The sequence below is a fragment of the Piliocolobus tephrosceles genome, chromosome 7 (genome assembly GCF_002776525.5).
Source record: "Piliocolobus tephrosceles isolate RC106 chromosome 7, ASM277652v3, whole genome shotgun sequence".
In the NCBI taxonomy this organism is placed as follows: domain Eukaryota; kingdom Metazoa; phylum Chordata; class Mammalia; order Primates; family Cercopithecidae; genus Piliocolobus; species Piliocolobus tephrosceles.
This window is the reverse complement of record NC_045440.1, coordinates 74,738,884-74,766,678: the sequence shown is the minus strand read 5'-3', so window position 1 is coordinate 74,766,678 and position 27,795 is coordinate 74,738,884. Positions and strand designations below refer to the sequence as shown.

Below are 27,795 nucleotides of genomic sequence, written 5' to 3'. Positions count from 1 at the left end.
GATGTTGTCTGTAGTTTCTCTGTATCACTGCCATTGTGTGTGGCCAATCTACTTGTCTGCCCCTTCATCCTCAGTTCCTGGAATTGTTCCTCTTCAATATAGGTATACATAGCCAAAATTTTTAGTTTTTTTCCTCCTTTATAAATGGCAAGAGAAAAAGAATGTTTTTTGAAGTTTATAATGAAGTCTTTTGGAAAAGTTATTGGAAAGGAAAGATGAAGTGAAGCTAAGATGATGTCTGCCAAAACAGTCATGATTAAGAAGTGTTTAAATAAGTCATTGTACTTGTTTAAAAAGCAATACTTGCCATCTTTCCCTTCTCCCCTAGCCAAGCCCTCCTCCTTCTCTTGTGTGCAGAGATGTCACAAATTTATTTCCATTGCAAGGACATTTAAATAATAATTAACAAGTTACACTTCTAGGTTTTGTTACATATATAATATATTTGTATAGTTCAAAGAAAAGTATTAGATATTTAAGGTAAAGCGGGTGGAATAAAACCAGGTTCTAGACCTTTTCCCACTCCTAAAAACTAGTGAAATAAAATCTTATTTTCTCCGGAAGCCCATTAGACTGGGCAAAGCTAAGCTAATAGAGGAACAAAATAAGAATAAAGTATGTTAAATTATGCCATTATTATAGCTAAATAAATAAATAAATGGAACTGTATTCAAAAGATCAAGGAAGAACTCAAGTCAAAAGAAAAGTACCTCATGAAACAGAAGACTATTTCTATGAAGGCTTTGCACTACAGAAAAATGTAACATATTTTTCTGATGGGTTTTCTAATGGATGCCATTTTACTCATCCTGAGTCTGGGGAGTATAATACCCTCCATCCTCACATCTCCTAGATGGAGCAGCCACCCTGCTATCAATGCTCCTCTTGTGTCTGAACCTATTTCCCAGCTCCACCAATTCCACAGTAGTGTAATCCCACATTGTGGTGTGTTGCAGTCTTTCAGGTGGGGGCAATTCTTGGGCGCTCCCCCCCGTGGCTGCAGTTGGTTCACTTTTATCTTGTTGGTGACCACTGGATGCACAGAGAGGATGGGAACCTCTCTGGGCTTGTCTCAGTCCTCACTCTCCTCCCCACTAGAGCTCTCCATGGGGTCCCAGGATGACTTCGTCATGAAAGTCCTGACTCATTGATGTGGCAGCTGACGACTCTTCAAATAGGTTACCTGACAAGGACAAGCCAAGGTTTGTAGAATCTGTCTGTTCTATTAAAAAACCTTCAACCTACAGATGATAAAACACAGATCGAGTTGAAAGGCAGACTGTAAGCTATCTTATCTTGCATTTTAATTAAGAATGAAATCACAACTTAAACAATGCCATTATAAATTTAAGGAAAAAATTAGAATCAAAATACTAGATAGACAGTCTGATGACCAAATTTCTGGCATGGTGGAAAATGTGAATATCTCCAAGAAAAAAAAAAAAATTCAGAGACAAGATGATAGATATAGAGAAAAAAGAAAAGTCATTACAAGCATAATTGGGTCCCTAGTATTTACTTATTTATTTTTTTGAGATAGGGCCTTACTCTGAGGCTGGAGCACAGTGGCATAATCATGACTCACTGCAGCCTTCAACTCGTGGGCTCAAGAGATCCTCCCACCTCAGCCCGAGTAGCTGGAACTACAGGCGTGCACCATCATACTTGGCAAATTTTTTCTTTTTATTCTTTTTATTTATTTTTGTTTTTGATTTAATTTAATTTTATTCTTTAGAGACAGAGTCGCACTCTATCACCCACACTGGAGTGCAGTGGTACCATTACAGCTCACTGCAGCCTTGACATCCCCGGCTCAAGTGATCCTCCAACCTCAGCCTCCTGAGTAGCTGGGACTGCAGATGCATGCCACCATGCCCAGATAATTAAAAACTTTTTTTTTTTTTTGGTAAAGACAGGGTCTCATTATGTTGACCAGGCTGGTTTTGAACTCCTGGTCTCAAGTGATCCTCCTGTCTTGGCCTCCCAAAGTGCTAGGATGACAGATATGAGCCACCACACCTGGTTCCTATGTATGTATTCAAAAGAAATTATTGAACACTATGTGCCATAAGACTTAAAAGAGGACAGGCACTGTGGCTCACACGTATAATTCTAGCACTTTGGGAGGTCAAGGCAGGAGGATCACTTGAGCTTGGGATTTCAAGACCAGTCTGGGCAACATAGTGAGACCTTGTCTCTACTAAAAATTTAAAAAATCAGCCAGGCGTGGTGGCACATGCCCATAGTCCCAGCTACTTGGGAGGTTGAGGAGGGAGGATCACTTGAGCCTAGGAGGTCAAGACTGCAGTGAGCCATGATTGTGCCACTGGACTCCAGTCTGGGCAATAGAGCAAGACCCCATCTCAGGGGGAAAAAAAAAGACTTAAAAAAGAATCTTTCCATACTTCATTAAGTATGTTTTTGTTTCCTTATTCTTTTTTTCTTATTAGTTGAGAGTTTTCTTTTTTAATTGATACATAATATCTGTACATATATATGGGGTATATGTAATATTTCGATACATGCATACAATGTATAGTGATCAATCATGGTAATTGGGATATCCATTACCTCAGACATTTATCATTTCTTTGTGTTGAGAACATTTCAGATCTTCTCTGCTAGCAATTTAAAAATATATAATAAATTATTTTTAACTATAGCCACCCTACTGTGCTATTGAACACTAGAACTTATTCTTTCTATCTAACTGTATGCTTGTATCCATTAACCAATCCCTCTTCATTTCCCCCAGTCACCCTTCCCAGCCTCTGGTAACCGTCATTCTACTCTCTATCTCCATGAGATCAGCTTTTTTAGCTCCCACGTATGAGTGAGATCATGTGGTATCTGTCTTTCTGTGTCTGGCTTATTTCACTTAGCATAATATCCTTGATTCATATATTTTGTCTTAAGGGGTAGGATCTCTTTTTATAAGGCTGAATAATGTTCCATTATACCCATTTATTTGTCTACTCATCCATGGATGGACGCTTAGGTTGATTCATATCTTGGCTATAATGAATAGTGCTGCAATGAACATGGAAGTGCAGATATCTCTTCGCTATATATTTTCTTTTCTTTGGATAAATACACAGTGGTGGCTGCTGGGTTGTATGGCAGTTCTATTTTTAGTTGTTTGAGAAACTTCCATGCAGTTTTTCATAATGGCTGTACTAATTTACATTCCCACTATCAGTGTACAAGAATTTCCTTTTCTCTGCATCCTGGCCAGCATTTATCTTTTGTGTTTTTTTGATAACAGTCATTCTAACTGGGGTAAGATGATAGCTCATTGTGGTTTTGATTTGCATTTTCCCAGTGATTAGTAATGTTGAGCATTTTTTCATATACCTGCTTGTTTCTTATACATAATTGATTACCTTTTTTTTCTTTTGAGACAGGTTCTCTCTCTGTTGCCCAGGCTGAAGTGCAGTGGTTTGATCACGGCTCACTGCTGCCTTGACCTCCAGGGCTCAAGTGGTCCTCCCACCTCAGCCTCCCAAGTAGCAGGGACTACAGAAATGCACCACTGTACTCGGCTACTTTTTTATTTTTTGTAGAGACAGGATTTGGCCATGTTGCCCAAGCTGGTCTTGAACTCCTGGCCTCAAGCAATCCTCCTGTCTCTGTCTCTCAAAATGCTGGGGTTACAGGCACAAGCCGTCGCACCCAGCCTATTTTGTAACATAATTTATTTCTACTGTTTTTTAGCAGTGTTTTAGGTGGCTAATACCCTAATAATTATTTTGACATTATTATGAAAACAAGTTGAGTTTCGAGCAATAATTTTATTAGTGAACACATAAATACATTGGGAATTTTCAAAAAAAATTTTTTTTGAGACACAGTCTCCCTCTGTCTTCCAGGCTGGGGTGCAGTGGAGCGATCTCGGCTTACTGCAACCTCTGCCTCACAGGTTCAACTGATTCTCCTGCCTCAGCTTCCCAACTAGCTGGGACTACAGGTGCGTGCCACCATGCCTGGCTAATTTTTTTATATTTTTGGTAGAGACGGGGTTTCACCATGTTGGCCAGGATGGTCTCTAACTTTTGACCTCGTGACCTGCCTGCCTTGGCCTCCTAAAGTGCTGGGATTACAGGCGTGAGCCACCGTGCCTGGCCTCAGAATGGTATTCTAGTAAAGGTAAAATATAATGTTTGGAAGTGCTTATTTCATGCATTTGTTATTCATTCATTCCCCTGTAAGTTCCACGAGGACAAAGATTTTGCAGATTTTTTTCATTGCTATACATCTGTAGGCCAAGAATAGTATTTGGCACATAGTAGGTATTCAGTAAATATTGGTCAAATTTGCTAATCCCTTCATTTGACAAGCATTTAGTGAGCACTGTGCTAAGTTCCAGAGAAACAAAGAAGAAAAAGTCATTGTTGTTGCCTTCAAGGAGCTTAAGATATAGTAGAAGAAACACATAAAGAGTGTGTAGCGACAAAAATAAATTCAGGGCCATGCAGTGGCTCATTCCTGTAATGCCAGCACTTTGGGAGGCCGAGGAGGGCGGATCACTTGAGGCCAGGAGTTCAAGACCAGTCTGGGCAACATGTCAAAACAAACTGTATCTACTAAAAATACAAAAATTAGCCAGGCCTGCTGGCATATGCCTATAATCCCAGCTACTCAGGAGGCTGAGGCACGAGAATTGCTTGCACCCTGTAGGCAGAGGTTGCAGTGAGCCAAGATCGTACCGCTGCACTCTAGCCTGGGCGAGAGCAAGAACTCTGTCTCAAAAAAAAAAAAAAAAAAAAAAAAAAAATTCAGATATCATCAATAAAGGAGGGTAACTTCTATGGTGGGTGCTGGGGGCTAGATGAATTTACAGGAAAATAAATGTCAGAAAAAGGGCATCATAATATAAGATACAACATAAGAAAGAAGAGGACATAGAAGGAAACTGGAGTTTGTGATTCTGGAATCTGTCCCATTCAAACTGCTCAAATCCGATAATGGTGAATTTGAAACCATTATCTTTTTCCGGATGCTTGAATATTTCACTGCATGGTAACTGGTAAAAATGTGTTGATAAATCAGATGCTTTTTAAAAAAATTTTTAATTTTAAATTTATTTTTATTAAATGGAGGTGGGGTCTCACTTTGCTGCCCACGCTGGTTTCAAACCCCTGGCTTCAAGAGATCCTCCCACTTCAGCTTTTCAAAGTGCTGGGATTACAGGCATGAGCCACTGTGCCTGGCCTCAGTTGCTTTTAATCAGCTGCCTATTAATAGGTCTACTGTTCTTTATTTAATTATATTTTTTGATACAGGATCTTGCTTTGTTGCCGCGGCTGGAGTGCAGTAATGTAATCTCACTTCACTCCAACCTCTGCCTCCCAGGCTCAAGTGATCCTCCCACCTCAGCCTCCTGAGTAGCTGGGACTACAAGCACACACCACCACGCCCAGGTAGTTTTTCTAATTTTAGTAGAGATGGGGTTTTCACCGTTTTGCCCAGGCTGGTCTCAAACTCTTGACTTCAGGTGGTATGCCAGTCTCCCAAAGTGCTGGGATTATAGGCGTGAGCCACCGCACCCGGCTGGCCCACTGCTCTTTAAATATTCATTATTTTCAACTCCTATACAAATATTTTATTTTAAAGTAAATCCTAAAATGATTGTAGGGTGGTGTGTGGATTTCCATGTCACTCAGGTGATTTCATGTACTGATGCTATATAGCTTGAGCAACTGAAAGTGCTGATTCAAGTTAAAAAACAATTTCCTTTCTGATAATTGTGACTTAGAAAATTTCATTCTATTTGGGGTTTACCAGTGATTGAAAATCAGTTATGAGGAACAGTTACAGGAGAGAGAAAGTTTTCAATTAACTTTAATGATCCAAATCAAAGAGAATGAAATCTGACCACTTCAGAGTTATTTCCAAAAGTATAAACTCATCCATTTATACCAAAGGATTTACTGTCCACCTACTTGCTGTTGGATGCTGGGACTACAGATATGCATGAGACACAGAGCTTGCCCGTCAACAATGCAATGTTTGGTAGATACAGACAGGCTAGAAAACACAATTCTAACATACCTACAATATCAGAGAAGAGAGGTACAAGAGAAGAGCACTGGCCTGCTTAGAGGAGTGTTAGAGAATGCCTCTCAAGGAGGTGATTTCTTTTCTTTCTTTTTGTTGAGATGGAGTCTTGCTCTGTTGCCCAGGCTAGAGTGCAGTGACGATCTCAGCTCACTGCAACCTCCGCCTCCCGAGTTCAAGCAATTCTCCTGCCTCAGCCTCCCAAGTAGTTGGGATTACAGGTGTGTGCCACCACGCCCAGCTAATTTTTGTATTTTTAGTAGAGATGGGGGTTTCAACAAGTTGGCCAGGCTGTTCTCGAACTCGTGACCTCGTGGTCTGCCCGCTTTGGCCTTTCAAAGTGCTGAGGTTACTGGTGTGAGCCACCGCACCCGTCCAAGAAGGTGATTTTTGAATGCCACGAAAGATTTTTTTGTTCACCAGGCGAGAGAAGACGTAGCTTGAAGGGGGAGAGAAAACCTTATGGAAAGACACAGAGGTAGGCGGCTTGATCCTTCCTATGGCTGGTGGGAAAGTAAGTTATTCATTCAAAAGATTCAACAATTTCTGGTCCCACTTCTTTCCGTCAGTGATGGATGGGTGGGCCGCATATACAACAGTGCTCCCATAAGATTATACAGTTCTTTAAGCCGAGCGCAGTGGTTCACCCCTATAATCCCAGCACTTTGGGAGGCCGAGGTGGGAGGATCACTTGAGGTCAGGAGTTCGAGCCCAGCCTGGCCAACATGGTCAAACCCCGTCTCTACTAAAAAGACTACCTAGGTTTGCCTAAGAGCACGCTATGATGTGCACAAAACAACAAAAATCGCTCAATGACACGTTCCTCAGAACATCTGCCTATGGCTAGGTAAGGCATGACTGTATTAGAATGCTGACTAGGTGCGTGAACTGCTAGAAGGAGCGCTGCAAATTTAGGAAGGATGCAACATGTTCAATCTGAGGGAACTGGTAGAGGTGAAAAGGAGGGAAAAAGGAGCATAGGAAAGAGTTCTGGGAGGAAAAATACAGCTGTAGCTAACATTGTACCAGGAGAGGTACTACATGCCCGGCCCTATTTAAAGGGCTTCATATGTATTGTCACATTTAAATACAAAATATCACATGTAGTCTCCTCTTGAGGTTCAGGATAAGTAACATGCCGGTAGTCTCCTCTCCAGTTAGTAAGCGGATATCCAGCCTTGGTTATCTGACTCTGGAGCCCTTGCTTTTAACCAGGACACATACTACCTTCCCAGGTGTAGACAGGAGATTGGTTTTAGATGATGACTGAAATCACCGGCCTGGGAGACATTTCTCAGAGAAGTGACACCGGGAAGAAACCCTCGAAATAACGTTGCAAATGAATAAGTTTGTGAAAGCACACTAATAGTTCTATTTCGAAATTTCTTGTATTGTCAGATTATTTTTGGGGCCCATTACTAAACGAAGTGTTCAATTTCATCGAGCTTAACTGGGTTGAAGTTATCTAGACAAAAGTAATCCACATCAAAACCAGGACGAATCCAGACGTAATTTCTGTTTTCTGGCACTCCTGCCTCATAAATCTAGGATCTAGGGCATTGTTTTCAATGGTTCTCATTGTTGGCTCCAAGGATTCTTTTTCATGTGACTAATTTTTTCGGTGGAGGAGGAGGTCTGGCCACGCCGCCGGCCTTGGCGAGCAGGTGATTACGGATCCCTGGTGTTTGCTGGGCAAGACGGTGAAGCAACCTCCTCCTCGCCCCCTCCCCCGTCTGGAAAGGTGCAGGATCCGCTAAACCGTGTGTCGCACAGCGGCGGCCGGAGCAGACGCGGGATGGTCGCGCGTCCCCTGCACAGCACAGAGGGGCAGCCTGAGAGCCTGGGAAAGGTACGAGCGGGGAATCAGAGCACAGGGTGCGGACCAGAAAGAGCAGACGGTCAGTCGGGCGGGGAAGGAAGTTGCCGACTGCAGGTGTGGAAGGGGCTGCCCCAGGCCCACCCCTGGCAGACGAGGGGGCGGGGAGCCGCGCCGGGGACGAGGAGACTGCGGACTGGGCGCGCTCCTAGCGCAGTCGCTCGCCCGCTTGCCCAAGGCCCCCGGGAACGGCCCTCGCCCAGGGGCCCAACTCGCCGCCGCTAGCCCCGCAGAGCCTGCAGCTGGGGGGCCCGGCCGCCGCCAGGGGGCGGGAGCTGCGTCGCGAACAATGGCTGCGCTTGGTCGCGGGCCGGCGGGAGGCGGAGTGGAGATGGAGCCGGTGCCGGGCGCGCGCGCCGGCCGGGCGTGCTGGGGCGCGGGAGCGGCTGCGCAGGCGGGGGCGCGCGGCGCGAGCGCGGGAGGGCGCGGCGGGAGCGCCCGGGAGGCGGGCGGAGGCGGGCGGAGGCGGGGGGCGGGGAGCCCGAGGGGTGGAAGCCGGCGGCGGCCGAGCGGGGTCAGTTCTCTGTAGTGTTTGCCAATGTTGGAGCCGTCTGCAAAGTGTTCCCGGCAAGAAGGTAAATACCCTCATCGGGGGCGCCCGGGAGACCCCGACTTCCGCCCCGCCGGCGGAGGAGGCAGAGGGCGCTGGGGAGCCCTGCAGGTCCGCGGCACGGGGAACCCGGAGAAGAGCGGCCCCCTTCGCGGCCTCCTCTCCCCCGCGCCTTCCCTCCCACCTCGGGCTCTCTCGGGGCAGCAGGGGGGAGGGGAGACCGGCGCGGGAGGGAGGACCGGGAGGCGAAGGATTTGGGGTGGGGGGTGGGGGCGTGTGTGGCGGAGGGGGTGGGACGACACAGGTGTCCTGAGGGGAGGAGCTGGGAGGAAGGCGAGGAGGCCGGGCCAAGTCGGGGTGCGGAGGTGGGGGAGGCAGGAACGCGGCTGCGGGCGCGGGAGGCTGGGTTCTAGGGGGCCGGGGTGGTAGCGGCCGGAACAGAGGGGACGGCGAGTGCAGCCACGGTGTGGCTGCGAGGGAGAGGGAGCGCCTGGGGTAGGGCAGGGGAGGGCGGCCTGGGGAGGGTCTGCGGGGAATGGGCCTGGGGGCGCTGGAGGCGGAGCGACGGGGCCGGGGCGAGCCGGAGGGTGGCGGCGGCGGCTATTTCTGTAGAATGGGCGAGTGGTAAAGACGTAACTTGCCGAAATGGGAGGGTAGGTGGGGCCGAGGGGACAAAATATATCCTATGACAGGCAAGTTCTGCTGTGGCTCTTACGAACTCCTACTGTGATGGCTCGGCTTAAAGGGGTAGTTGGCGGTAGTGACCTTGCCAGGGTGAAGGGAGTTGGGCGAGGAGACAAAGCTCAGTTACAGAATCTGCTGTGTGAGAGCAGGAACTCCAGTCTCTCCGAGGGCGAGCCGGCGGCTGTGGCCTGGGGGCGGGGGGTGCTCCGCAGAGGCTATCGAGGAGCACGCCACGCTGGGATTCTTAGGGAGGGGTGGGGATGATGGCCGTGGGGTTCTGAAAGTCTTTGGAAATGTGTGTAGAATTTTGCATTTGTGAATCATTTTCTTTGGTAAGGGTCCATATTTGCTGTGATGTCCCCCTTCCCCTGTCCCCACTCCAAAGGGTTAAGAACTGCTTGAGAAGATAGAGAGGGACCATCAATTAGGGTACACCTGGGAATTTACCAAAGGATTTTAAAGTGGGTGGATCCTGCAGAAAGAAAGGCTAGAGAAGGCTAGAGATGATCCTTTAAAGATATTTTACTGTCAACTGAAAACGTCTATTATTTAATGTTTGATTTCACAATTTTGGTGAACTTTCGCTGAGCATTTCTTGGCTTCTGATGCATCCTGTGTTTCAGACCAGCATAGTGAATACTTGAAATCAAATTGGGATGGGCAGGCAGGGTGATAGTAACCTTGGAGGAGAAAAGATTTCAGCATTTCTCCAGGATATTTCTTCCCCGTCCTTGCTTTCTTTAGATGATTCAAGTATACTGTTGTGAACTGAGCTGCGGTGGAAAAATCTTATTTAATAAAACTACCAAAACCAAGACTTACTCTCCATCTCTGTTTTGTAATATGACCAGGTTTTCATTGTTCAGTTTGTATTTTACTGCAAACAAGAGATATCACATGTCACTTTAATTGTAGATTGCTGCTTTTTGCAGCAGGCCTGTATTAAATTTGCGAAGCAGTTATGCAAAACTATGTGGTGTGTTTGTGTTTTCCTGCTATGGTTTCAAGTCAGGTTACCATTGTCACATTTCATTATATGGTAGGCTAGTCTGAAATTTCCTCCTAAGTGATAATTAGTTGGTAGGATATGGTACATACTTGCTCACAAATTACTGCATTTTTTCCCGTAAAAACCAGTATTTTGTATTTGTAAGAATGTTGCTGTATAATCCAAGTATGTATTGTTAATTTCAAATAGAATGCTGTGTAATTATTAAATTTCAACTTTATTTGGAAGTAAGTTTAAGCTTACAGAAAAATTGCAAGAATAAGAATAATACAAAGAATATCTTTGTAACCTTTCTTCAGATTCACCTGTTAACATTTTATGCATTTATTATTGCTCTCTATCACACACAAAATATTTTTCCCTTGGACCATTTAAGAGTAAGTTACATACATTGTGGTCCTTAATTCCCAAATACTTGAGCTTGGAAAACCATGTAAATTTTACATTTTAGCTTAACTTGGCTTGTCTGGAATGAAGTGCTAGGAAGAGTGGCTTGGTTTGCTTTTCAACAAATAATGTGAATATAAAAAAATCCAAGATAGTCATCAAGCTTTAAATATACAAACAATCCAGAAATCGAGGCAGAGCGGTTTTCCTGTTTATGTTCTAGAAGATACGGTACGTTTTTTTTTTTTTTCCCCTTTTGTGCCTACCCTTCTCTTTATTCCTATTATTATCTCCTTTTGTTTTGTACATGTTCGGTGCTGGGATCATTTATGTGTACAGATCATAAAGAGGGAAAACTCTAGATACTGCAAAATTGAATTCTCTATTAGACCGCATAGTTTGAGACATGCACAGTATGATTATTCACATATATATATATATATATATATTTGTGCCTGTTATAGGTACACAAAATATTAGATGTTTAGAATCTGTAATAATTATAATTTTTATTTATGTGTGCATTGTTTGATTTTAAATAATCCTCCCCAGGTTCTGTATAGGAGCTTTGCCATTATGTTGTCCTAGATGTCAAGCCCTTGACTTTGTTCTAGGAAAAATTATAAGAAGGCAAATCTTTTATTTTTCACCAAGCTGATGCTTAAAAAATAAAAAAAAAACATTGGCCAGGCGCGGTGGCTCATGCCTGGAATCCCAGCACTTTGGGAGGCCGAGGCAGGTGGATCAGGAGGTCAGGAGTTCGAGACCAGCCTGGCCAACATGGTGAAACCCCGTCTCTACTAAAAATACAAAAATTAGCCAGGTGTAGTGGTGTGCACCTGTAATCCCAGCTACTGGGGAGGCTGAGGCAGGAGAATCTCTTGAATCCTGGAGGTGGAGGTTGCAATGAGCTGAGATCGTGCCTTTGCACTCCAGCCTGGGCGACAGATCGAGACTCAGTCTCAAAAAAAAAAAAAAATTTTTTTTAAAACAAGGCAAGTCGTCTATAATTTGGTGTATAGTGAAAAAAAGGGGACTTTGGGCCAGAAAGAACTGGGTTGTAAACCTAGCAGTGTGACTGTAGGCAAATAACCCAACCTCTAGAAAAATGGAGATAATGCCCACATCCCAAGATGATGAGGATTAAATGAGTTGATGTAAAAATGGCAAAATGTGGCACCTAACTTATATAATTGTTGTCTGATAAATGTTAGTTTCCTTTTTTTCCCCTGGCCTGTGGTATTTAGAGTTTTCCACTAGAATAGTTTGTGAAGTAAGACTTCCATTTTCCTTACATAAAAGCAGTGTTTTTGGGTACCTACTTTAAAAAATCAAAATGAAAAACATTTTAAAAAACTATTTAAAGGACGCCATGTCTTTTTTAAAGTAAGAAGCATTGAATTGATAGTTTCATAACAGTTTGTAGTTTAAGAATAGGGATAGTAAATTTTTTTTGCTTTTCATGTTGTCAAATAAGACACTTAAGTGAGAATTGCCTATCAACTGTAGGATGGGTGCTGATATAAAATTATACGTATTTAATAACTGCCATTTTATAAAGTAGTTTAATTGGTGATTAGATTTTTGTACAGGTTTTAATTTCTCAGATGGGCAAGATAATTCATAATTAAAGTACGACTTACATCAGCAGTACATTGCAGTTACAGGTTGGACCATTCTTCATGAGCATCACGCCTTCCCCAGTTTGTAGTGCCCTCTCTCTATAAACTGTCCTGCCTGTTTTCATTTAGTAGTTTGGAATCTAGAATTGCCTGTCCTAGTATGCCTGACCAGATAGGGCATTTCTGGGACACAAGGATACATTTCTCTAAAAGTACTTAGTTGTAATTGGAATCAACTGTAGCTGGAAACTTTTTTGATAGAAGAAGTGGATTTTTTTTTTTAATTTTTTTTTTTTTTTTTTTGAGATGGAGTCTTCACTCTGTCACCCAGGCTGAAGTACAGTGGCGTGACCTCCGCTCACTGCAGCGTCCGCCTCCCGGGTTCAAGTGATTTGCCTGCCTCAGCCTCCCGAGTTGGGACTACAGGCGCATGCCACCACACCCAGCTAATTTTTGTATTTTTAGTAGAGACGGTTTTGCCATGTTGGCCAGGCTGGTCTCGAACTCCTGACCTCAGTGATCCATCTGCCTCAGCCTCCAAAAGTGCTGGGATTACAGGCGTGAACCACTGCACCCTGCACTGCTGAGGAAGTGGATTTTATGAAACCATAGGTAGTATAAAACTGCTCTGCATTTTATTGATATGTCTTGATATTTTAGCAAATTGTTTAAAATATATGACAGTAGACTGGGCATATCTTTAAAGTAGAAACAGAGTCTTAAAGACATGTGCCACTGTGAGCATTCTGATTTGTCCATGGTATAATTACAAATTACAATTTTTAAATTGATGTAAGTCTGATACAACTGGTGTGATTAAAAAAGTATAATTTTCAGAATGTTAGCCAATGACAGAGTGCTGTTATAGACATATTAGTTTCATGTGTTTTAATTTATACAGCTCTTTATATTGTGAAGAAAAGGCATACAAAATATTTAAATCGTATGGTTAATTTTATGTTCATAAAGTTTTCTTTTTTGTTACTTCATGGAATATCTTTTCTATGTCAGAAGATTAGAACTTTCAGGCTGGGCGCCGTGGCTCACGCCTGTAATCTCAGCACTTTGAGAGGCCGAGGCGGATGGATCACCTGAGGCCAGGAGTTGGAGACCAGCCTGGCCAACATGGTGAAACCCCCTCTCTACTAAAAATACAAAAATTAGCCAGGCATGGTGGTGTGTGCCTGTATCTCCAGCTACTGGGGAGGCTGAGGCAGGAGAATTGCTTGAGCGTGAGAGGTGGAGGTTGCAGTGAGCTGAGATTGAGCTGTTGCACTCCAATCTGGGTGACAGGGCGAGACTCCGTCTCAAAAAAAGGATAAAAAAAAGTTTAGAACTTTTTTTTTTTTTGAGACGGAATCTCGCCCTGTCACCCAGGCTGAAGTGCAGTGGCCGGATCTCAGCTCACTGCAAGCTCCGCCTTCCGGTTTACGCCATTCTCCTGCCTCAGCCTCCGGAGTAGCTGCGACTAACAGGCGCCCGCCACCTCGCCCGGCTAGTTTTTTTTGTATTTTTTTTTTTTTTAGTAGAGATGGGGTTTCACCATGTTAGCCAGGATGGTCTCGATTTCCTGACCTCGTGATCCGCCCGTCTCGGCCTCCCAAAGTGCTGGGATTGCAGGCTTGAGCCATCGCGCCCGGTCAGAACTTTCAAAAAGGTACCCCAATATCTTACTGTGCTTACGTCTTGGAGTCAGCCACCAGTGTTACCAGTCTCTGATATTGAAGAAATACATAGAGATCTGTAGATAAGCGTTTGTAACTTTAGAAGTTTATACTAATAAAGACAAAATGGAGTTTTTCAAAGTTGGTGAATGCTTAATAATGTTAATTTTTTTTTTTTTTTTGATACGAAGTCTTGTTCTGTTACCTGGGCTGGAGTGCAGTGGTATGATCTTGGCTCACTGCAACCTCGGCCTCCCGGGTTCAAGTGATTCCCCTGCCTCAGCCTCCTGAGTAGCTGGGATTACAGGTGTGTGTTACCATACCCAGCTAATTTTTGAATTTTTAGTAGAGACAGGGGTTCACCATGTTGGCCAGGCTGGTCTCGAACTCCTGCCCTCAGGTGATCCACCCGCCTCGGCCTCCCAGAGTGCTGAGATTACAAGCTGAGCCACTGCACCCGACCAGTAATGTTAAATTCTAGAAAGCAAGGGACACTAAATCACTGAGATGGTTTAGGGTTATTTACACTTTACTTTTTAAATGAACTGTTTTCATTTAAAAAAAGATGATTGGTTGTGTTTGTATTTTTAGTTATAGCTAGTGTATTCTTTTAATGAGATACTCCATTCTTATTGAAAGTGCGTGTATTTTAACACCATATGACTAATGCTACGCTTGTTAATCTCATTTTTTGAATTGAAAATGTAAATGTTTAAGTTTTATAATTTGCCACTTTGAAGTCCTAATGTTACTCATTTGCTCATGTTGAACAGGGATTTTATTTTGTTGTTGGCCTATCCAAATATTAATACCTAAAACACCATAGGAGTATTGAATTATAGAGTTGGACAGCATTGTCTTATTTATTGTTGCATAGCACATTGCACCAGAATTTAAGGACTGAAGACAGCAAACATTATCTTACAGTTTCTGTGGGTTAGAAATCTGGGTGCAGCTTAGCTGGATGCCTGTGACTCATGAAAGAGGTGGTAGTCAAGCTGTCAGTTGGGGCTGCAGTCGCATCTGGAAACTTTCCTGGTGGAAGATGTTTCTGAACTCATTCATGTGGCTCTTGCAGGGTTCAGTTTCTTGGGGCTCAAGGACTGAAGAAATCAATTTTTACTGGCTGTTGGCCAGAGGCTTTTCTCAGTTCTTTGCCTTGTGGGCCTCTCCAAAGGGCACCACAGTTTAGCATCTGCTTTCCTCTGAGCAAATGAGTGAGAGAAGGTGACGCCCAATAATTTTTGTAACCTAATCTTGGAAGTGGTATCTCATTATTTCTGCTATATTCTATTTGTTAGAGGCTGCCTACTGCAAGGACTTTAGCTTACTTTTTAAAGATTGAAGAAAAAAAAAGAAGAGAGAAAAAGAAGAACTCAAAGATACACAAAGTAATTTGACCAAGGCTCAGAAGGTAATCTCCTGAAGAAGTTTGACTAAAACTCAAATTCACCAGTACTCAGGCCTTGTGCTCTTTATACAGCATCCCATTCTCATAGGAAATGTGAAAGTAATTAGAAAGAAATAAAAATTGATGCAGATTGCAGATGCTGTGGACACTTATTGTAAGAAAAATATTAAAAGTTTTCAGAGTCATTTTGAATTGACTCTAGTTTGTCATCTTGAAAAAATGGTAACCAAATATGAGTGTGTGTTTGTGTATGTGTGTGTGTACTTACAAAACATTTGCTTCTAAGGGCAAGTTCAATATTAAAATTTAACAACATAAAAGTTTCTCCACTAGTGATTAGATATAGGCCTTTTGCTGTGTATCACAACTGTGTTGTTGCTTTGTAGATAATTTTTAGGGGAGAGGTCTGTACATAATTTATATTTTGTATGAACTTTTTTTCATTACAAGATCTCATGATTTATTTGTTTATAATTTGGACTTTCCTGCCCTTCATTGGCATCTGTTTTTAAATTAATTTTTTTTTCTTTTTTTTGAGATGGAGTCTCACTCTATCACCTAGGCTGGAGTGCCATAGCATGATCTTGGCTCACTGCAACCTCTGCCTCCCGGGTTCAAGTGATTCTCTTGCCTCAGCCTCCCTAGTAGCTGGGATTACAGGCGCTTGCCACCATGCCCGGCTAATTTTTGTAGTTTTAGTAGAGGCAGGGTTTTCACCATGTTGGCCAGGCTGGTCTCGAACTCCTGACCTCAAATGATCCACCCAACTTGGCCTCCCAAAATGCTGGGATTACTGTGCCCAGCCTGACATTTTATTATGCGTACTATTTTTATACTGATGATAACAGACAAAATGACAGAGAAAAGTAAAACATGAAGCAAGATAATGATACTATATGCTCTTTTCCATACCATCTAAGAGAATACTTGTGGTGTTGCATCTTCTTTAGGATTAATTTATCGTATAGAAAATGGGAACAAAGCTGTTTAAAACAGGACTGCAAAAAGAGTATATGTTAAATATTAACCTGAAACTCTCAGATTTATTTTTAACAGCTTCACTTTTGCTGGGATTGTCTTAGAAGTCTAGAAGCAGAAGGAGCTTTGTTCAGATCTGTACTGTCCAGTATGGTGGACACTAGTGATGTGCTTATTTAACATGAAAGAAAATTAAACGTTTATTTTCTTGATTGCTCTAGCCACATTTTAAGTGCTCAGTAGCCGCATGTGGCTAATGAGTACCAGATTGTACAGTACAAGTACAGAACATTTTTATCATCATAGAAAGTTCTACGGAGATCTGGATAAATTATATTTTATGTTTGATTTTTATCAAGGGCATGTGTTTAAAATACCAGTCATTGAGGTTGTCGACTAAGTTGAACTTTATTTCTTCATTTTCATTTTCCAGTTTTGGGAGCCGTGAGGGATACAGCAGTTTGGTCAATATTGTCTTAACATGCTTCAAATAAATCAGGTGAGTTTGTGTTAAGACATTTTTCATGCGTACATTGTGCTTTGGCTGTAAATTGTGGAACATTTTAACTCAGCTTTTCTTTTCTATACCTGTAACCTGACTCATCACTTTTTAAAACAGTTACCTACTGTATAGTCATCATTGGAGGCTGTGTAGGGCAGGTTGTTTAAGGATTAGAATGATCTTCTAAAAGTTGTTAACTTCTGGTTGTGCAAGGCAGAAGGTTTGTCTGTTCTTCTTGATGTCACATCCCTTTAGGACTTGTTAATGTGTTCAGAATGCTTATCATGATATAGCTTCAATAGGTGGCAGTTCTGTAGACTCAAAGCATTTTTAGTGACAAATCTTGTGAAGTAGTTGTATCTGTTTAAAAAAAAAAGATTCACTTTCCAGGGCACTGAAAAACTCTAGAAGGAAGTGCTCTGATAAACTATAGCATTTAATACTTTAGACTCACTGAAAGAAGTGTTTTTCTTGGTTCTTGAGGTTTTCCCAAGAACTTTATACATTTAATTTCACCTTTCCCAGTTAAATAGAACATTGTATCGTAACTATAGTGTTAGAAAATATTTTTGGCCAGGCTGGGTGGCTCACACCTGTAGTCCCAGCATTTTGGGAGGTGAGATGGGAGAATCTCTTGAGCACAGGAGTTTGAGCCAGACTGGGCAACATAGTGAGACCCTGTCTCTTAAAAAAAAAAAAAAGGGAAAGAAACAAAGTAATTTTATTTCTTTTGATTACAAATCAAGAGAGAAGTAATTAAACTTTTTTTTTTTCCTGTGATTAAAAAAATAATCGGCTGGGTACAGTGGCTCACGCCTATAATCCCAGCACTTTGGGAGGCCGAGGCAGGCAGATCACTTGAGGACGGGAGTTTGAGACCAGCCTGGCTAACATGGAGAAACCCTAGTAAAAACCCTCTACTAAAAAATACAAAATTAGCCAGGTGTGGCGGTGCATGCCTGTAATCCCAGCTACTCGGGAGGCTGAGGCAGGAGAATCACTTGAACCCAGGAGGCGGAGGTTGCAGTGAGCCAAGATCGTGCCATTGCACTCCAGCCTGGACAAAAAGAGGGAAACCCCATCTCAAAAAAAAAAAAAAAAAAAAAAAGTAATCTTGGCCAGGCGCGGTCACTCAGGCCTGTAGTCCTAGCACTTTGGGAGGCCAAGGCAGGTAGATCACCTGAAGTCAGGAGATCAAGACCAGCCTGGCCAACATGGTGAAACCCTATCTCTACTAAAAATACAAAAAAATCAGCCGGTTGTGGTGGTGCATACCTGTAATCCCAGCTACTTGGGAGGCTGAGGCAGGAGAATTGCTTGAATCCAGGAGGCAGAAGTTGCAGTAAACTGAGATCGCACCATTGCACTCTAGCCTGGGCGACAGAGCAAGACTCCGTTCCAAAAAAAAAAAAAAAAGAAAGTAATCTTGATCCCCTGCCCTCCAATATATAGTCCTGCTCACCTTGCCTAAGAAATCTCTGGTTCCTGTGCATCCCATGCCATCTCTAAGCTAATGACTTCTAAGTTTATACCTGGTCTAGACCTCTTTTTCTGAGCTCCAGACTCATGTAGCATTTACCACCTTGATCTCTTGGATGTCTTTATACATCTTAGACTTAATGTGTGCCCAAGAAATAATCTCAATGCTTCAGTTATACTGGACTGTTTCAGTTCCTAGATTGAGTAAGGTTGTTCTGGCTGCAGGGATTTGCACAGATTTCCTCTGCCTGGACCTCTCTCCCCTCCCCTGGGTTTGGCTTGCTTGACTGCAGTCCTGCTATATGCTGTTATAGCACTTGCTCTTTAGTTTAATTACATGACATTTGCAGTTATAGTCAAATATGTAATTATTTGTTTTAACATTTGTCTCCTTTGTTAGTATGTTTCATGAAGACAGACAGTGACTTTTCTTGTTCACTGTTATATCCCCAGGTCCTAGAATAAACAATGTGAATAGTTTTCATACATTTATTTGTTGGGTGTATGAACATATGAATGGTGCTAGAGTTGTCACTAAAGCAAGGAGATATTTATTTTTCAACAATAAGCACGTAATTATGTCGTCAGTTTTGGTGTTATATGCTGCTGTGTTACCCAAATGCAACTAACTCTCCCTCATGTAAAGTTGTTATTTGGTTTTCTAGAAACTTTCCTTGTGTAACAAAAATTAGTTTAATCAAAAACATTACTAGTAATTTAAGGAAATCGTAGAGCTGTCCTGTACTTAGTGCTTCCTGTTTCCTCACAGCTGCTCTCAAATCCCAGTGGAAGCATTATGAGACCTTATTTGCAAACTGTTATAGGTGTAAAGTTGCCACTAAAATTATTTGGTTAGAGTTAAAATAATTTTTCATATTCTGCCACAGACTTTTGGAAATTATCATTTTATGCCAGCCAACTTCATTGAAAATTATAGTTTATGGATTAGTCCTAATGAGGATTTACTAACTGGCTGTGTTGCAGGTCATGTTGAATCAGGCACTGCAAACAGTTCCTAGGCAATGCTCTACGTGGCCACAAGCAATTCCCTGGATGTTGGCTAGAAATTGTACACAGTGCCTGGAGATATACATACTTAACTTGTTCAGGTTGAGTATTCCTTATCCAAAATGCTTGGCACCGGAAGTGTTTCCAATTTCAAATTTTTTTAGATTTTGAAATTTTGCCTACCGGTTGAGCATCCCTAATCCAGAAATCCAAAATCCAGAATGCTCCAATGAGCATTTCCTTTGAGCATTATGTTGGTTCAAAAGAAGTTTGAAATCTTGGAGATTTTGGATTTCAGATTTTTGGATTTGGGATGCTCAACCTTAAGAGACGTGTATTCCTAGAATAATTTAAGAGACTCCTTCATCTTGTTACTGACTATAACTGTCATCCCCCAGACTGTTCAAGTCTGAGATAAAGACTGTCTTCAGCTAAACATAGAGTTGAATTCTTAAACTCATGAGTGATTTTTGAATCTTACTTTCTCAGCAACCACTTTCTCATAACAGTGAAGGTTCTCAAGGTAAATGTGTAAAGGGGCCAGGTGTAGTGGCCCATGCCTGTAATCCCAGCACTTTGGGAGGCCGAAGTGGTAGGATTGTTTGAGACCAGGATTTCGAGATCAGCTTGGGCAGCATAGTAGGACCCTATCTCTACAAAAAATAAAATAAGTTAAATATGGTGACACATGCCTGTAGTCTCAGCTACTTGGGAGACTGGGGTGGAGGATCACTTGAGCCTGGGAGGTTGAAGCTGCAGTGAACTGTGATCATGCCACTGCACTCCAGTCTGGTTAACAGAATGAGACCCTAGGTATGCAAAGGGGACTTAAGTTGATTCTCAGTTTGAAATACTTGAGATTTTTACTATGTGATTTTCAACATTGTCTCTAGGATTACTACAACATTTTTGTTTGGGAAGTCTTTTGTTTTCTGAAGGTACCTGAATTAGATGCTTGCTATTTATTTATTTATTTATTTGATGGAGTCTCACTCTGTTGCCCAGACTGGAGTGCAGTGGCATGATCTCGCCTCATTGCAACCTCCGCCTTCCGGGTTCAGGCAATTCTCCTGTCTCAGCCACCTGAGTAGCTGGGATCACAAGCGCACGCCACCATGCCTGGCTAAGTTTTGTATTCTTAGTAGGGACGGGGTTTCACCATGTTGGTCACGCTAGTCTTGAACTCCTGACCTCGTGATCTGCCTAGCTTGGCCTTTCAAAGTGCTGGGATTACAGGCGTGAGCCACTGCGCCCGGGCTACATGGTTTTTTATTTGTAACAGATTCTTCCATATGTGTTACTAAAACTAATTAAAAACTAGGCTATTGAATACCAGGTTATTTGTTATTAACTTTGCCTAACTTTAGTATTATCATGGAATATGAATGTTCCATATTCTGTTAAGATAATAGCACTTTTCTGCCTTTAAATTGTGATCGTAGTTATTGTTTTTGTCTTTTAAGAATGTGTGTTATTATCCATGTGCAACTTATGCTTACTATAGAAAATTAGGTGTGATAAGCAAAAAAAAAAAAAAAAAAAAAAACCCAAAAAACAAAAAAAGTCACAAAAAATTCCACTTCTTTTACAGAGATAATCACTGGTAACATTTTGGGGTGTATACTTCTAGATTTTTTTTCTATGCAGGTATGTTTTTATGTGAATATATGTTACTTTTTAAAAACTGGGTTTATACAATATGTAATGTTTTGAAGTGATTTAATAATAATTCTTAGTTTGGATGTACTAAAATTTAACAAAGCCCTTATTGTTGGACAGATTTTTGTATTGTAGTTAGTGCCATAGTGAATTTTTGTAATATATATCTGTTTGTCTAATTATTTTCTTAGAATTAATTATTAGAAATGGAAATACTAGTCAAAGATGTATGTGGATTTTAAAGATATTTGGTGTATAGCCCCCCAAAAGACAAAGTTATATCTGCCAGAAGTGTATCTACCTGTTTCCTTACTTCCTTGACAAAATTTCAGTCTTTGCCAATCTGTCTGACAAAAGGTGGTATTTTACTTTGTGTTTCTGTAATATTTAAATAGTTCTTGTTCTTTCGTGTTTTGCCTTTTGTGAATTGCTTATATATGTCTACTGTCATCTATTTTTTTTATTTGTAAATAACATTCTTTGGATTATGTCCCCTGATAATTTTCTGAGTTAGTATTTATAATCATTACTCTATACTGTTTACTCATTATTCAACAGATAACTAATAGGAGTATACTAGTTTCTGGGGTACCATAATGTGTATGAGTATGGTATATTTTGGTCCTTTCTCCCGGATCATTAATTATAGGTCCCTTGGGAAAAGGAACTCATTTTAACAGTAAGCTACAGCAAATGTAAATTACGAAGATACATGCTGTGAATAATATTTTTAAATGAGTAGCTGAAATAGGGTCAAGTTTTGGAGATTAGCTAGTGAGGTAGACTTGACAGGTCAGTGTGTCCTAAGGAATTGGAAAAGTCTATATTAGGCAGTTGTTGTATTGGGAGAGCCTAGCAACTGGGAATTTGCAGGGATCAAAGTAGTCTGGTAGTTCTTTTTAGTGAGCTTTGGTAGTAGATGTTGGGAACATGGAAGCTAAGAGGAAGCTTTAAGGCCTAACTGAAGTGGAAGGGATGACGGCAGGACAAGACAGAATTTTTCTGTGTCAAAGGAGTAGGAGAGCCTTGTAGGGCAAGAGGGAGCTAGGTGTTACAAAAAAAAAAAAAAAAAAAAGACAGTTTTTATTACACTGAATAGTGTAAGACCAGAGTATGATTACCAAGAAACAAAGTCTAGAGTTTAAAGAATAATGATGGCTATCTCAGAGGTTTGTTGTGTGGAGTAATTGAGATAACAAAGGCAAAATGCTTAGCATTGCTCCTGTTACTACTGCTATTAATTTGACTATTAATATTGCTGTTGGCTATTGCTGCCTGACTCTGGAAATTGGTGGGAAAGGAGGGCAGATGGCAGACATTTAGGTAGATAATTGAGTAAAGTATTTAGGGGAATGAACCACTTTCTCAAGCCCACATTGGCTTCGAGGTCCTCCTGCTTCTTGCCACAAGCACCAGGAACTCTATTCTTTTCTCCTAAAAGTTGCTACTACTGAGTAGTAGTTACTTTTCTTTCCAAGACTGGGTGTGGGGATCTATAATCTGCTCATCTCTCTTGTAGCCATAGGATATAGCCTACAGTTAGGGGATAAGAAAAATAGTAAACATCAGGAGGTTAAAATGTGTAAGAAAGACTTCTACTTTCGCCTATGCTGGTATAATGGGAACTGGATTTGTTTTATGTGTAGCCAGCTTCCAAGATGGCCCCCAATGATCCCTGCATCCCGGTATTTACACCATGCTATAATCCCCAGGCACATTACATTGAGGTTTATCTGTGGAACCAATAGAACGTGACACAAGTGATAGATCATTTCTTAGGATAGGTTATTTATTTATTTATTTTTTTGAGACAAAGTCGGGCTCTGTCCCCCAGGCTGGGGTGCAGTGGCGCCATCTCGGCTCACTGCAAGCTCCTCCTCCCGGGTTCACACCATTCTCCTGCCTCAGCCTCTCGAGTAGCTGGGACTACAGGCGCCCACCACCACGCCTGGCTAATTTTTTGTATTTTTAGTAGAAACAGGGTTTCACCGTGTTCTCCAGGATGGTCTCGATCTCCTGACCTTGTGATCCGCCCGCCTCGGCCTCCCAAGGTGCTGGGATTACAGGCGTGAGCCACCGCGCCCGGCCAGGATAGGTTATTCATAAAACAAGTATGACTCCGCCTCCTTCCCTTACTACCTCCAGCCTTGGATTACTCCCTCTGAGGTTAGCTGCCATGTTGTGAACGGCCCGATGGAGAGGCCCATGCTGTGAGAAACTGAGGCCTTCTGCCAACAGCCAACAAGGAGCTGAGGCCTCTGGCCAACAGCATGTGAGTGAGCCTTCTTGGAAGCAGATGTCCCAGCTTTAGTCAGGCTTCCAGTCCTAAACATCTGTCCCGCTGACATCTTGACTGCAACCTCATGAGAGATCCTGAGCCAGAACTACCCATCTAAGCAGTTCCCTGATTGCCAACCCTCAGAAACTGTGTGAAAAAAAGACATGTTCTTTTTTTTTAAATTTTTTTAGTTTTTTTGAGTTGGAGTCTTGGTCTGTCGCCCAGGCTAGAGTGTAGTGACACGATTTCAGCTCACTGCAACCTCTTGTCTCCCAGGTTCAAGTGATTCTCCTGCCTCAGCCTCCCGAGTAGCTGGGGCTACAGACGTGCACCACCACACCTGGCTAATTTTTGTATTTTTAGTAGAGATAGGGTTTCACCATGTTGGGCAGGCTGGTCTCAAACTCCTGACCTCAGGTGATCCTCCTGCCTCGGCCTCCCGAAGTGCTGGAATTACAGGTGTGAGTCACCATGCCTGGCCAATGCTAGATTTTTAAAGCCACAAAATTGGAGGTAATTTGTTATGTAGCAAAAATGTACTCATCCTCCTTAAATAACTTGAGAATTTATAAAATATATAAACAATAGCTTTTAAACATTGGTGACAGGCAGCACCAGACTGTGATCCCTGAGAGAATAGGAACAAGTGAGGGTAAAGCCCTTCAATTGTAACAGCTTACTGCAGAGCCTAGAGGCAGTTTATTGGTTGCAGTGTAAGGTGTGGAGGAACCAAAACAGAGCCCAGCAGTCCTGCTGAGATAAAAAGACACAGATAAAAATTTGGGAAGATCAAGGTGGTTAGAATTGCAGGGCAGAGTACCAGAGAAAAAAGAGCTGTGGAGGTTGGGATTGGCATTGGGGAAGCATACACTAAAAAGCAAGAGAGCATGAACAAGTGAGCATGCATTTTGGAGATCTCCAGAGGGTTCTCCTGGAGTCTTTTGCTGAGTTCTGATTTCGTAGATGCTTGACAGGCCCTACCTGAGGCCAGAGAAAAACATAGCACTTCTGGAAAGCACTAAGAAAAACAATTTCCAGAGTTCACATAAGGCTTCAAATAGTCGTGTTCCTATTAAGCACAGTAAAGGATGTCGTAGAATACGTAGGGCACTGGGAAGAGTCCTCAGAGGGCTCCAAATGATTCCAAGTAACTTAATTGCACCGAAACACTGTTTAGAAGAATAAAACAAAATTCAGAACCCAACGATGTAAAATTTAGTTTTTGTCATTCAGTCACAAAATGCTTGCTTCGACGTTAGCAATGGATAGAACATCTAGACAGAATATCAGTAAGGAACTAGAGGACTTGAACAGCAGTATAAATTAGCTAGACCTAACAGACATACACAGAACATTCAGCAACAGCAAAATATATGTTCTTTTTTTTGTTTGTTTGTTTTTATTTTTTTGGGAGATGGAGTCTCGCTCTGTTGCCCAGGCTAGACTGCAATGTCTTCATCTTGGTTCACTGCAACCTCCGCCTCTGGGGTTCAAGTGATTCCCCTGCCTCAGCCTCCTGAGTAGCTAGGATTACAGGTGTCCGCCACCACACTCGGCTATTTTTGTATTTTTAGAGACAGAGTTTTGCCGTGTTGGCCAGGCTGGTCTCAGACTCCTGATCTCAGGTAATCCACCTGCCTTGGCCTTCCAAAGTGCGGGGATTATAGGCGTGAGCCACTTGCACCCTGCCAAAATATGTAGTCTTTTAAAGTGTACATGAAACATTCTCCAGGCTGTATTAGACCACAAAACAAGTTTCAGTAAATTTAAAAAGATTGAAATCATGCTATGCATCTTCTCCAGTCACAGTGGAATGAAGTTAGTAATGATTAACAGAAGGAATACTGGAAAATTTACAAATATATGGAAATTTACAAATATATGAAAATTAGAGAATACTTAGAGGTAAATTAAAATGGAAACAATATATGTGATTTAAATGATGCAGTGAAAACAGTCCTGAGAGGGAAATTATTAGCAATAAACATCTACATAAAAGAATAAGAAATATCTCAAATAAATAACCTTACTTTACATCTTAAAGAAACCAGAAAATGCGAAGCTACCAGAAAAAAGGAAGTAAATAAAGATTAGAGTGGAGATAAATGAAATAGAGAATAGGAAAATAATATAGAGAATTAGTGAAACCAGAAGTCTGATTCTTTGAAAAGATCAATGAAACTGACAAACCTTTTGCTAGACTGACAAAGAAAAAGTGCAGAGAGGTATAACTAAAACTAGACGTGAGTACGGGGACATTACTACTGACCTTAAAGAAATGAAAAGGATTAAAGAGAATACGATGAGCAATTTTATGCCACAGATTAGATAACCTACATGAAATGGACACATTTTTAGAAATTTAGAAATGTGAAATGGACACATTTTAGAAATATATATTACTAAAACTGACTCAGAAGAAGAAAAAGAAAATATAACAGACTTACACGTGAACAGATTGAATTAGTTTAAAAACCTTCCAAACTAAGATTACTTGAGCCTAGGAGGTTGAGACTGCAGTGATCCATGATTATGCCACTGCACTCCAACCTGGGTGATAGAGTGAGACCCTATCTCAAAACAAAACAAAAACTCCCAATCAAAAGTCCAGTACCATATGGCTTCTCTGGTGGATTCTACCAAATATTTAAATATTTGAAGAGTTTGTCTCACACTCTTCCAAAAAATTGGAGAGGAGAGAATAAGAATACTTCCTAACTCACTCTTTGAGGCCAGTATTATTACCCTGATACCAAAGCCAAACAAAGACATAATGAGAAAATTACAGGCCAATATTCCTTATTAATACAGATGCAAAAATCTTCAACAAAATGCTAGCAGACTGAATCTAGCAGCATATTTAAAGGAATATGCACCATGGCCAGGTGGGACTTATTCCCAGGAATGTAAGGGTGGTGTAGTACAACACATTAATAGATCGAAGGGGGGAAAACCCCCACATGATTGTTTCAGTTGATACGGAAGGCACTTGACAAAATTCAACAGCTGTTCGTGATAGAAATGCTCAAAATTAGGAATAGTAGGGAAATTTTTTTTTTTTAACATTTTCTCAACATTCAGCATTTATGAAAAAACCCACAGCTAATATCCAACTCAATAGTAAAAGACTGAAATCTTTGCCCTTATGATCAGGAACAAGGCATGGATACCCATTCTCACCACAGTTATTCAAATTATAGTGGAAGTTACAGCCAGAGCAGTGTGACAAGAAAAGGAAACAAAGACATACAGATTTGGAAGGAAGAAATAAAACTGTCTCTATTTGCAGATGACATAGTCCTGTATACAGAAATCCCAAAGAATCCAGAAAAACCTCTGCTAAAGCTAATAAATAACTTGAGCAAAGTTGTAGCTACAATATAACACATACACAAAATTTGTGTTTCTATGTACCGGCAATGAACAGTCCAAAAAGAGATTTAAAAAGATTGCATTTATAGTAGTATCCAGAGGCCTAAAGGAGTCGACTTGCTTACGAAAGACTTGTGCACTGAAAACTACAAAACATGTTGAAATAAAGAAGACCTAAATAAGTGCAAAGACATTTTATGTTCACGAATTGGAAGGATTTACATTGCCATTAGGATGGCAGTACTGTCCAAAGCAATCTCCAGGTTCAATGCAATCTCTATCAAAATTCCATTGGCCTTTTCTTTTGCAAAAGTTGGAAAGCTGGCCGGGCGCGGTGGCTCAAGCCTGTAATCCCAGCACTTTGGGAGGCCGAGACGGGCGGATCACGAGGTCAGGAGATCGAGACCATCCTGGCTAACACAGTGAAACCCTGTCTCTACTAAAAAATACAAAAAACTAGCCGGATGAGGTGGCGGGCGCCTGTAGTCCCAGCTACTCGGGAGGCTGAGGCAGGAGAATGGCGTGAACCCGGGAGGCGGAGTTTGCAGCGAGCCGAGATCCGGCCACTGCACTCCAGCCTGGGCAACAGAGTGAGACTCCGCCTCAAAAAAAAAAAAAAAAAAACAAAAGTTGGAAAGCTGATCCTCATATTCATATGGAATTGCAACAAATCCAAATAGCCAAAACAGTCTTGAAAAAGAAGAATAAAGCCAGAGGACTTATATTTCCCAATTATGAAACTTACTGCAAAGCTACAATAATCAAAATAGTGTGGTACTGGCATAAGGATAGATGTAGAGACCGATAGAATAAAATTGAGAGTCCAGAATTAATATATCTGTAGGCAAGTGATTTTTAACAAACATGCCGAGATGATTCAGTGGGAAAAGAATACTCTCTTCTTTTTTTTTTTTTTTTTGAGGCAGAGTCTCGCTCTGTCGCCCAGACTGGAGTGCAGTGGCCGGATCTCAGCTCACTGCAAACTCCGCCTCCCGGGTTCATGCCATTCTACTGCCTCAGCCTCCCGAGTAGCTGGGACTACAGGCGCTCGCCACCTTGTCCGGCTAGTTTTTTGTATTTTTTAGTAGAGACGGGGTTTCACTGTGTTAGCCAGGATGGTTTCGATCTCCTGACCTCGTGATCCGCCCGTCTCCGCCTCCCAAAGTGCTGGGATTACAGGCTTGAGCCACCGCGCCCGGCCAAGAATACTCTCTTCAACAAATGGTTTGGGGACCCTGGAGATGCACATGCAAAACAAT

The 27,795-nt window shown here is 41.8% G+C and overlaps 1 protein-coding gene across 14 annotated transcripts in view; it reads left to right on the top strand.

Annotated features, from left to right (window-relative positions):
• The first annotated feature begins 8,353 nt into the window (after positions 1–8,353).
• Positions 8,354–27,795, top strand: part of STAU2 (staufen double-stranded RNA binding protein 2) — a 346,153-nt gene continuing 326,711 nt past the window's right edge. For 6 of the 14 annotated variants that reach the window (XM_023184101.2, XM_023184099.2, XM_023184096.2 and 3 more), the window contains exons 1-3: positions 8,378–8,508; positions 15,151–15,263; positions 16,672–16,737. In XM_023184101.2, the coding sequence (XP_023039869.1) occupies positions 16,720–16,737 (18 nt within the window). In that variant the 5' untranslated portion in view covers positions 8,378–8,508; positions 15,151–15,263; positions 16,672–16,719. Of the gene's footprint in view, positions 8,509–15,150; positions 15,264–16,671; positions 16,738–20,818; positions 20,875–27,795 lie in introns of all 14 variants that reach the window. The other 8 variants (XM_023184094.2, XM_023184103.3, XM_023184095.2 and 5 more) reach the window with 7 other exon arrangements.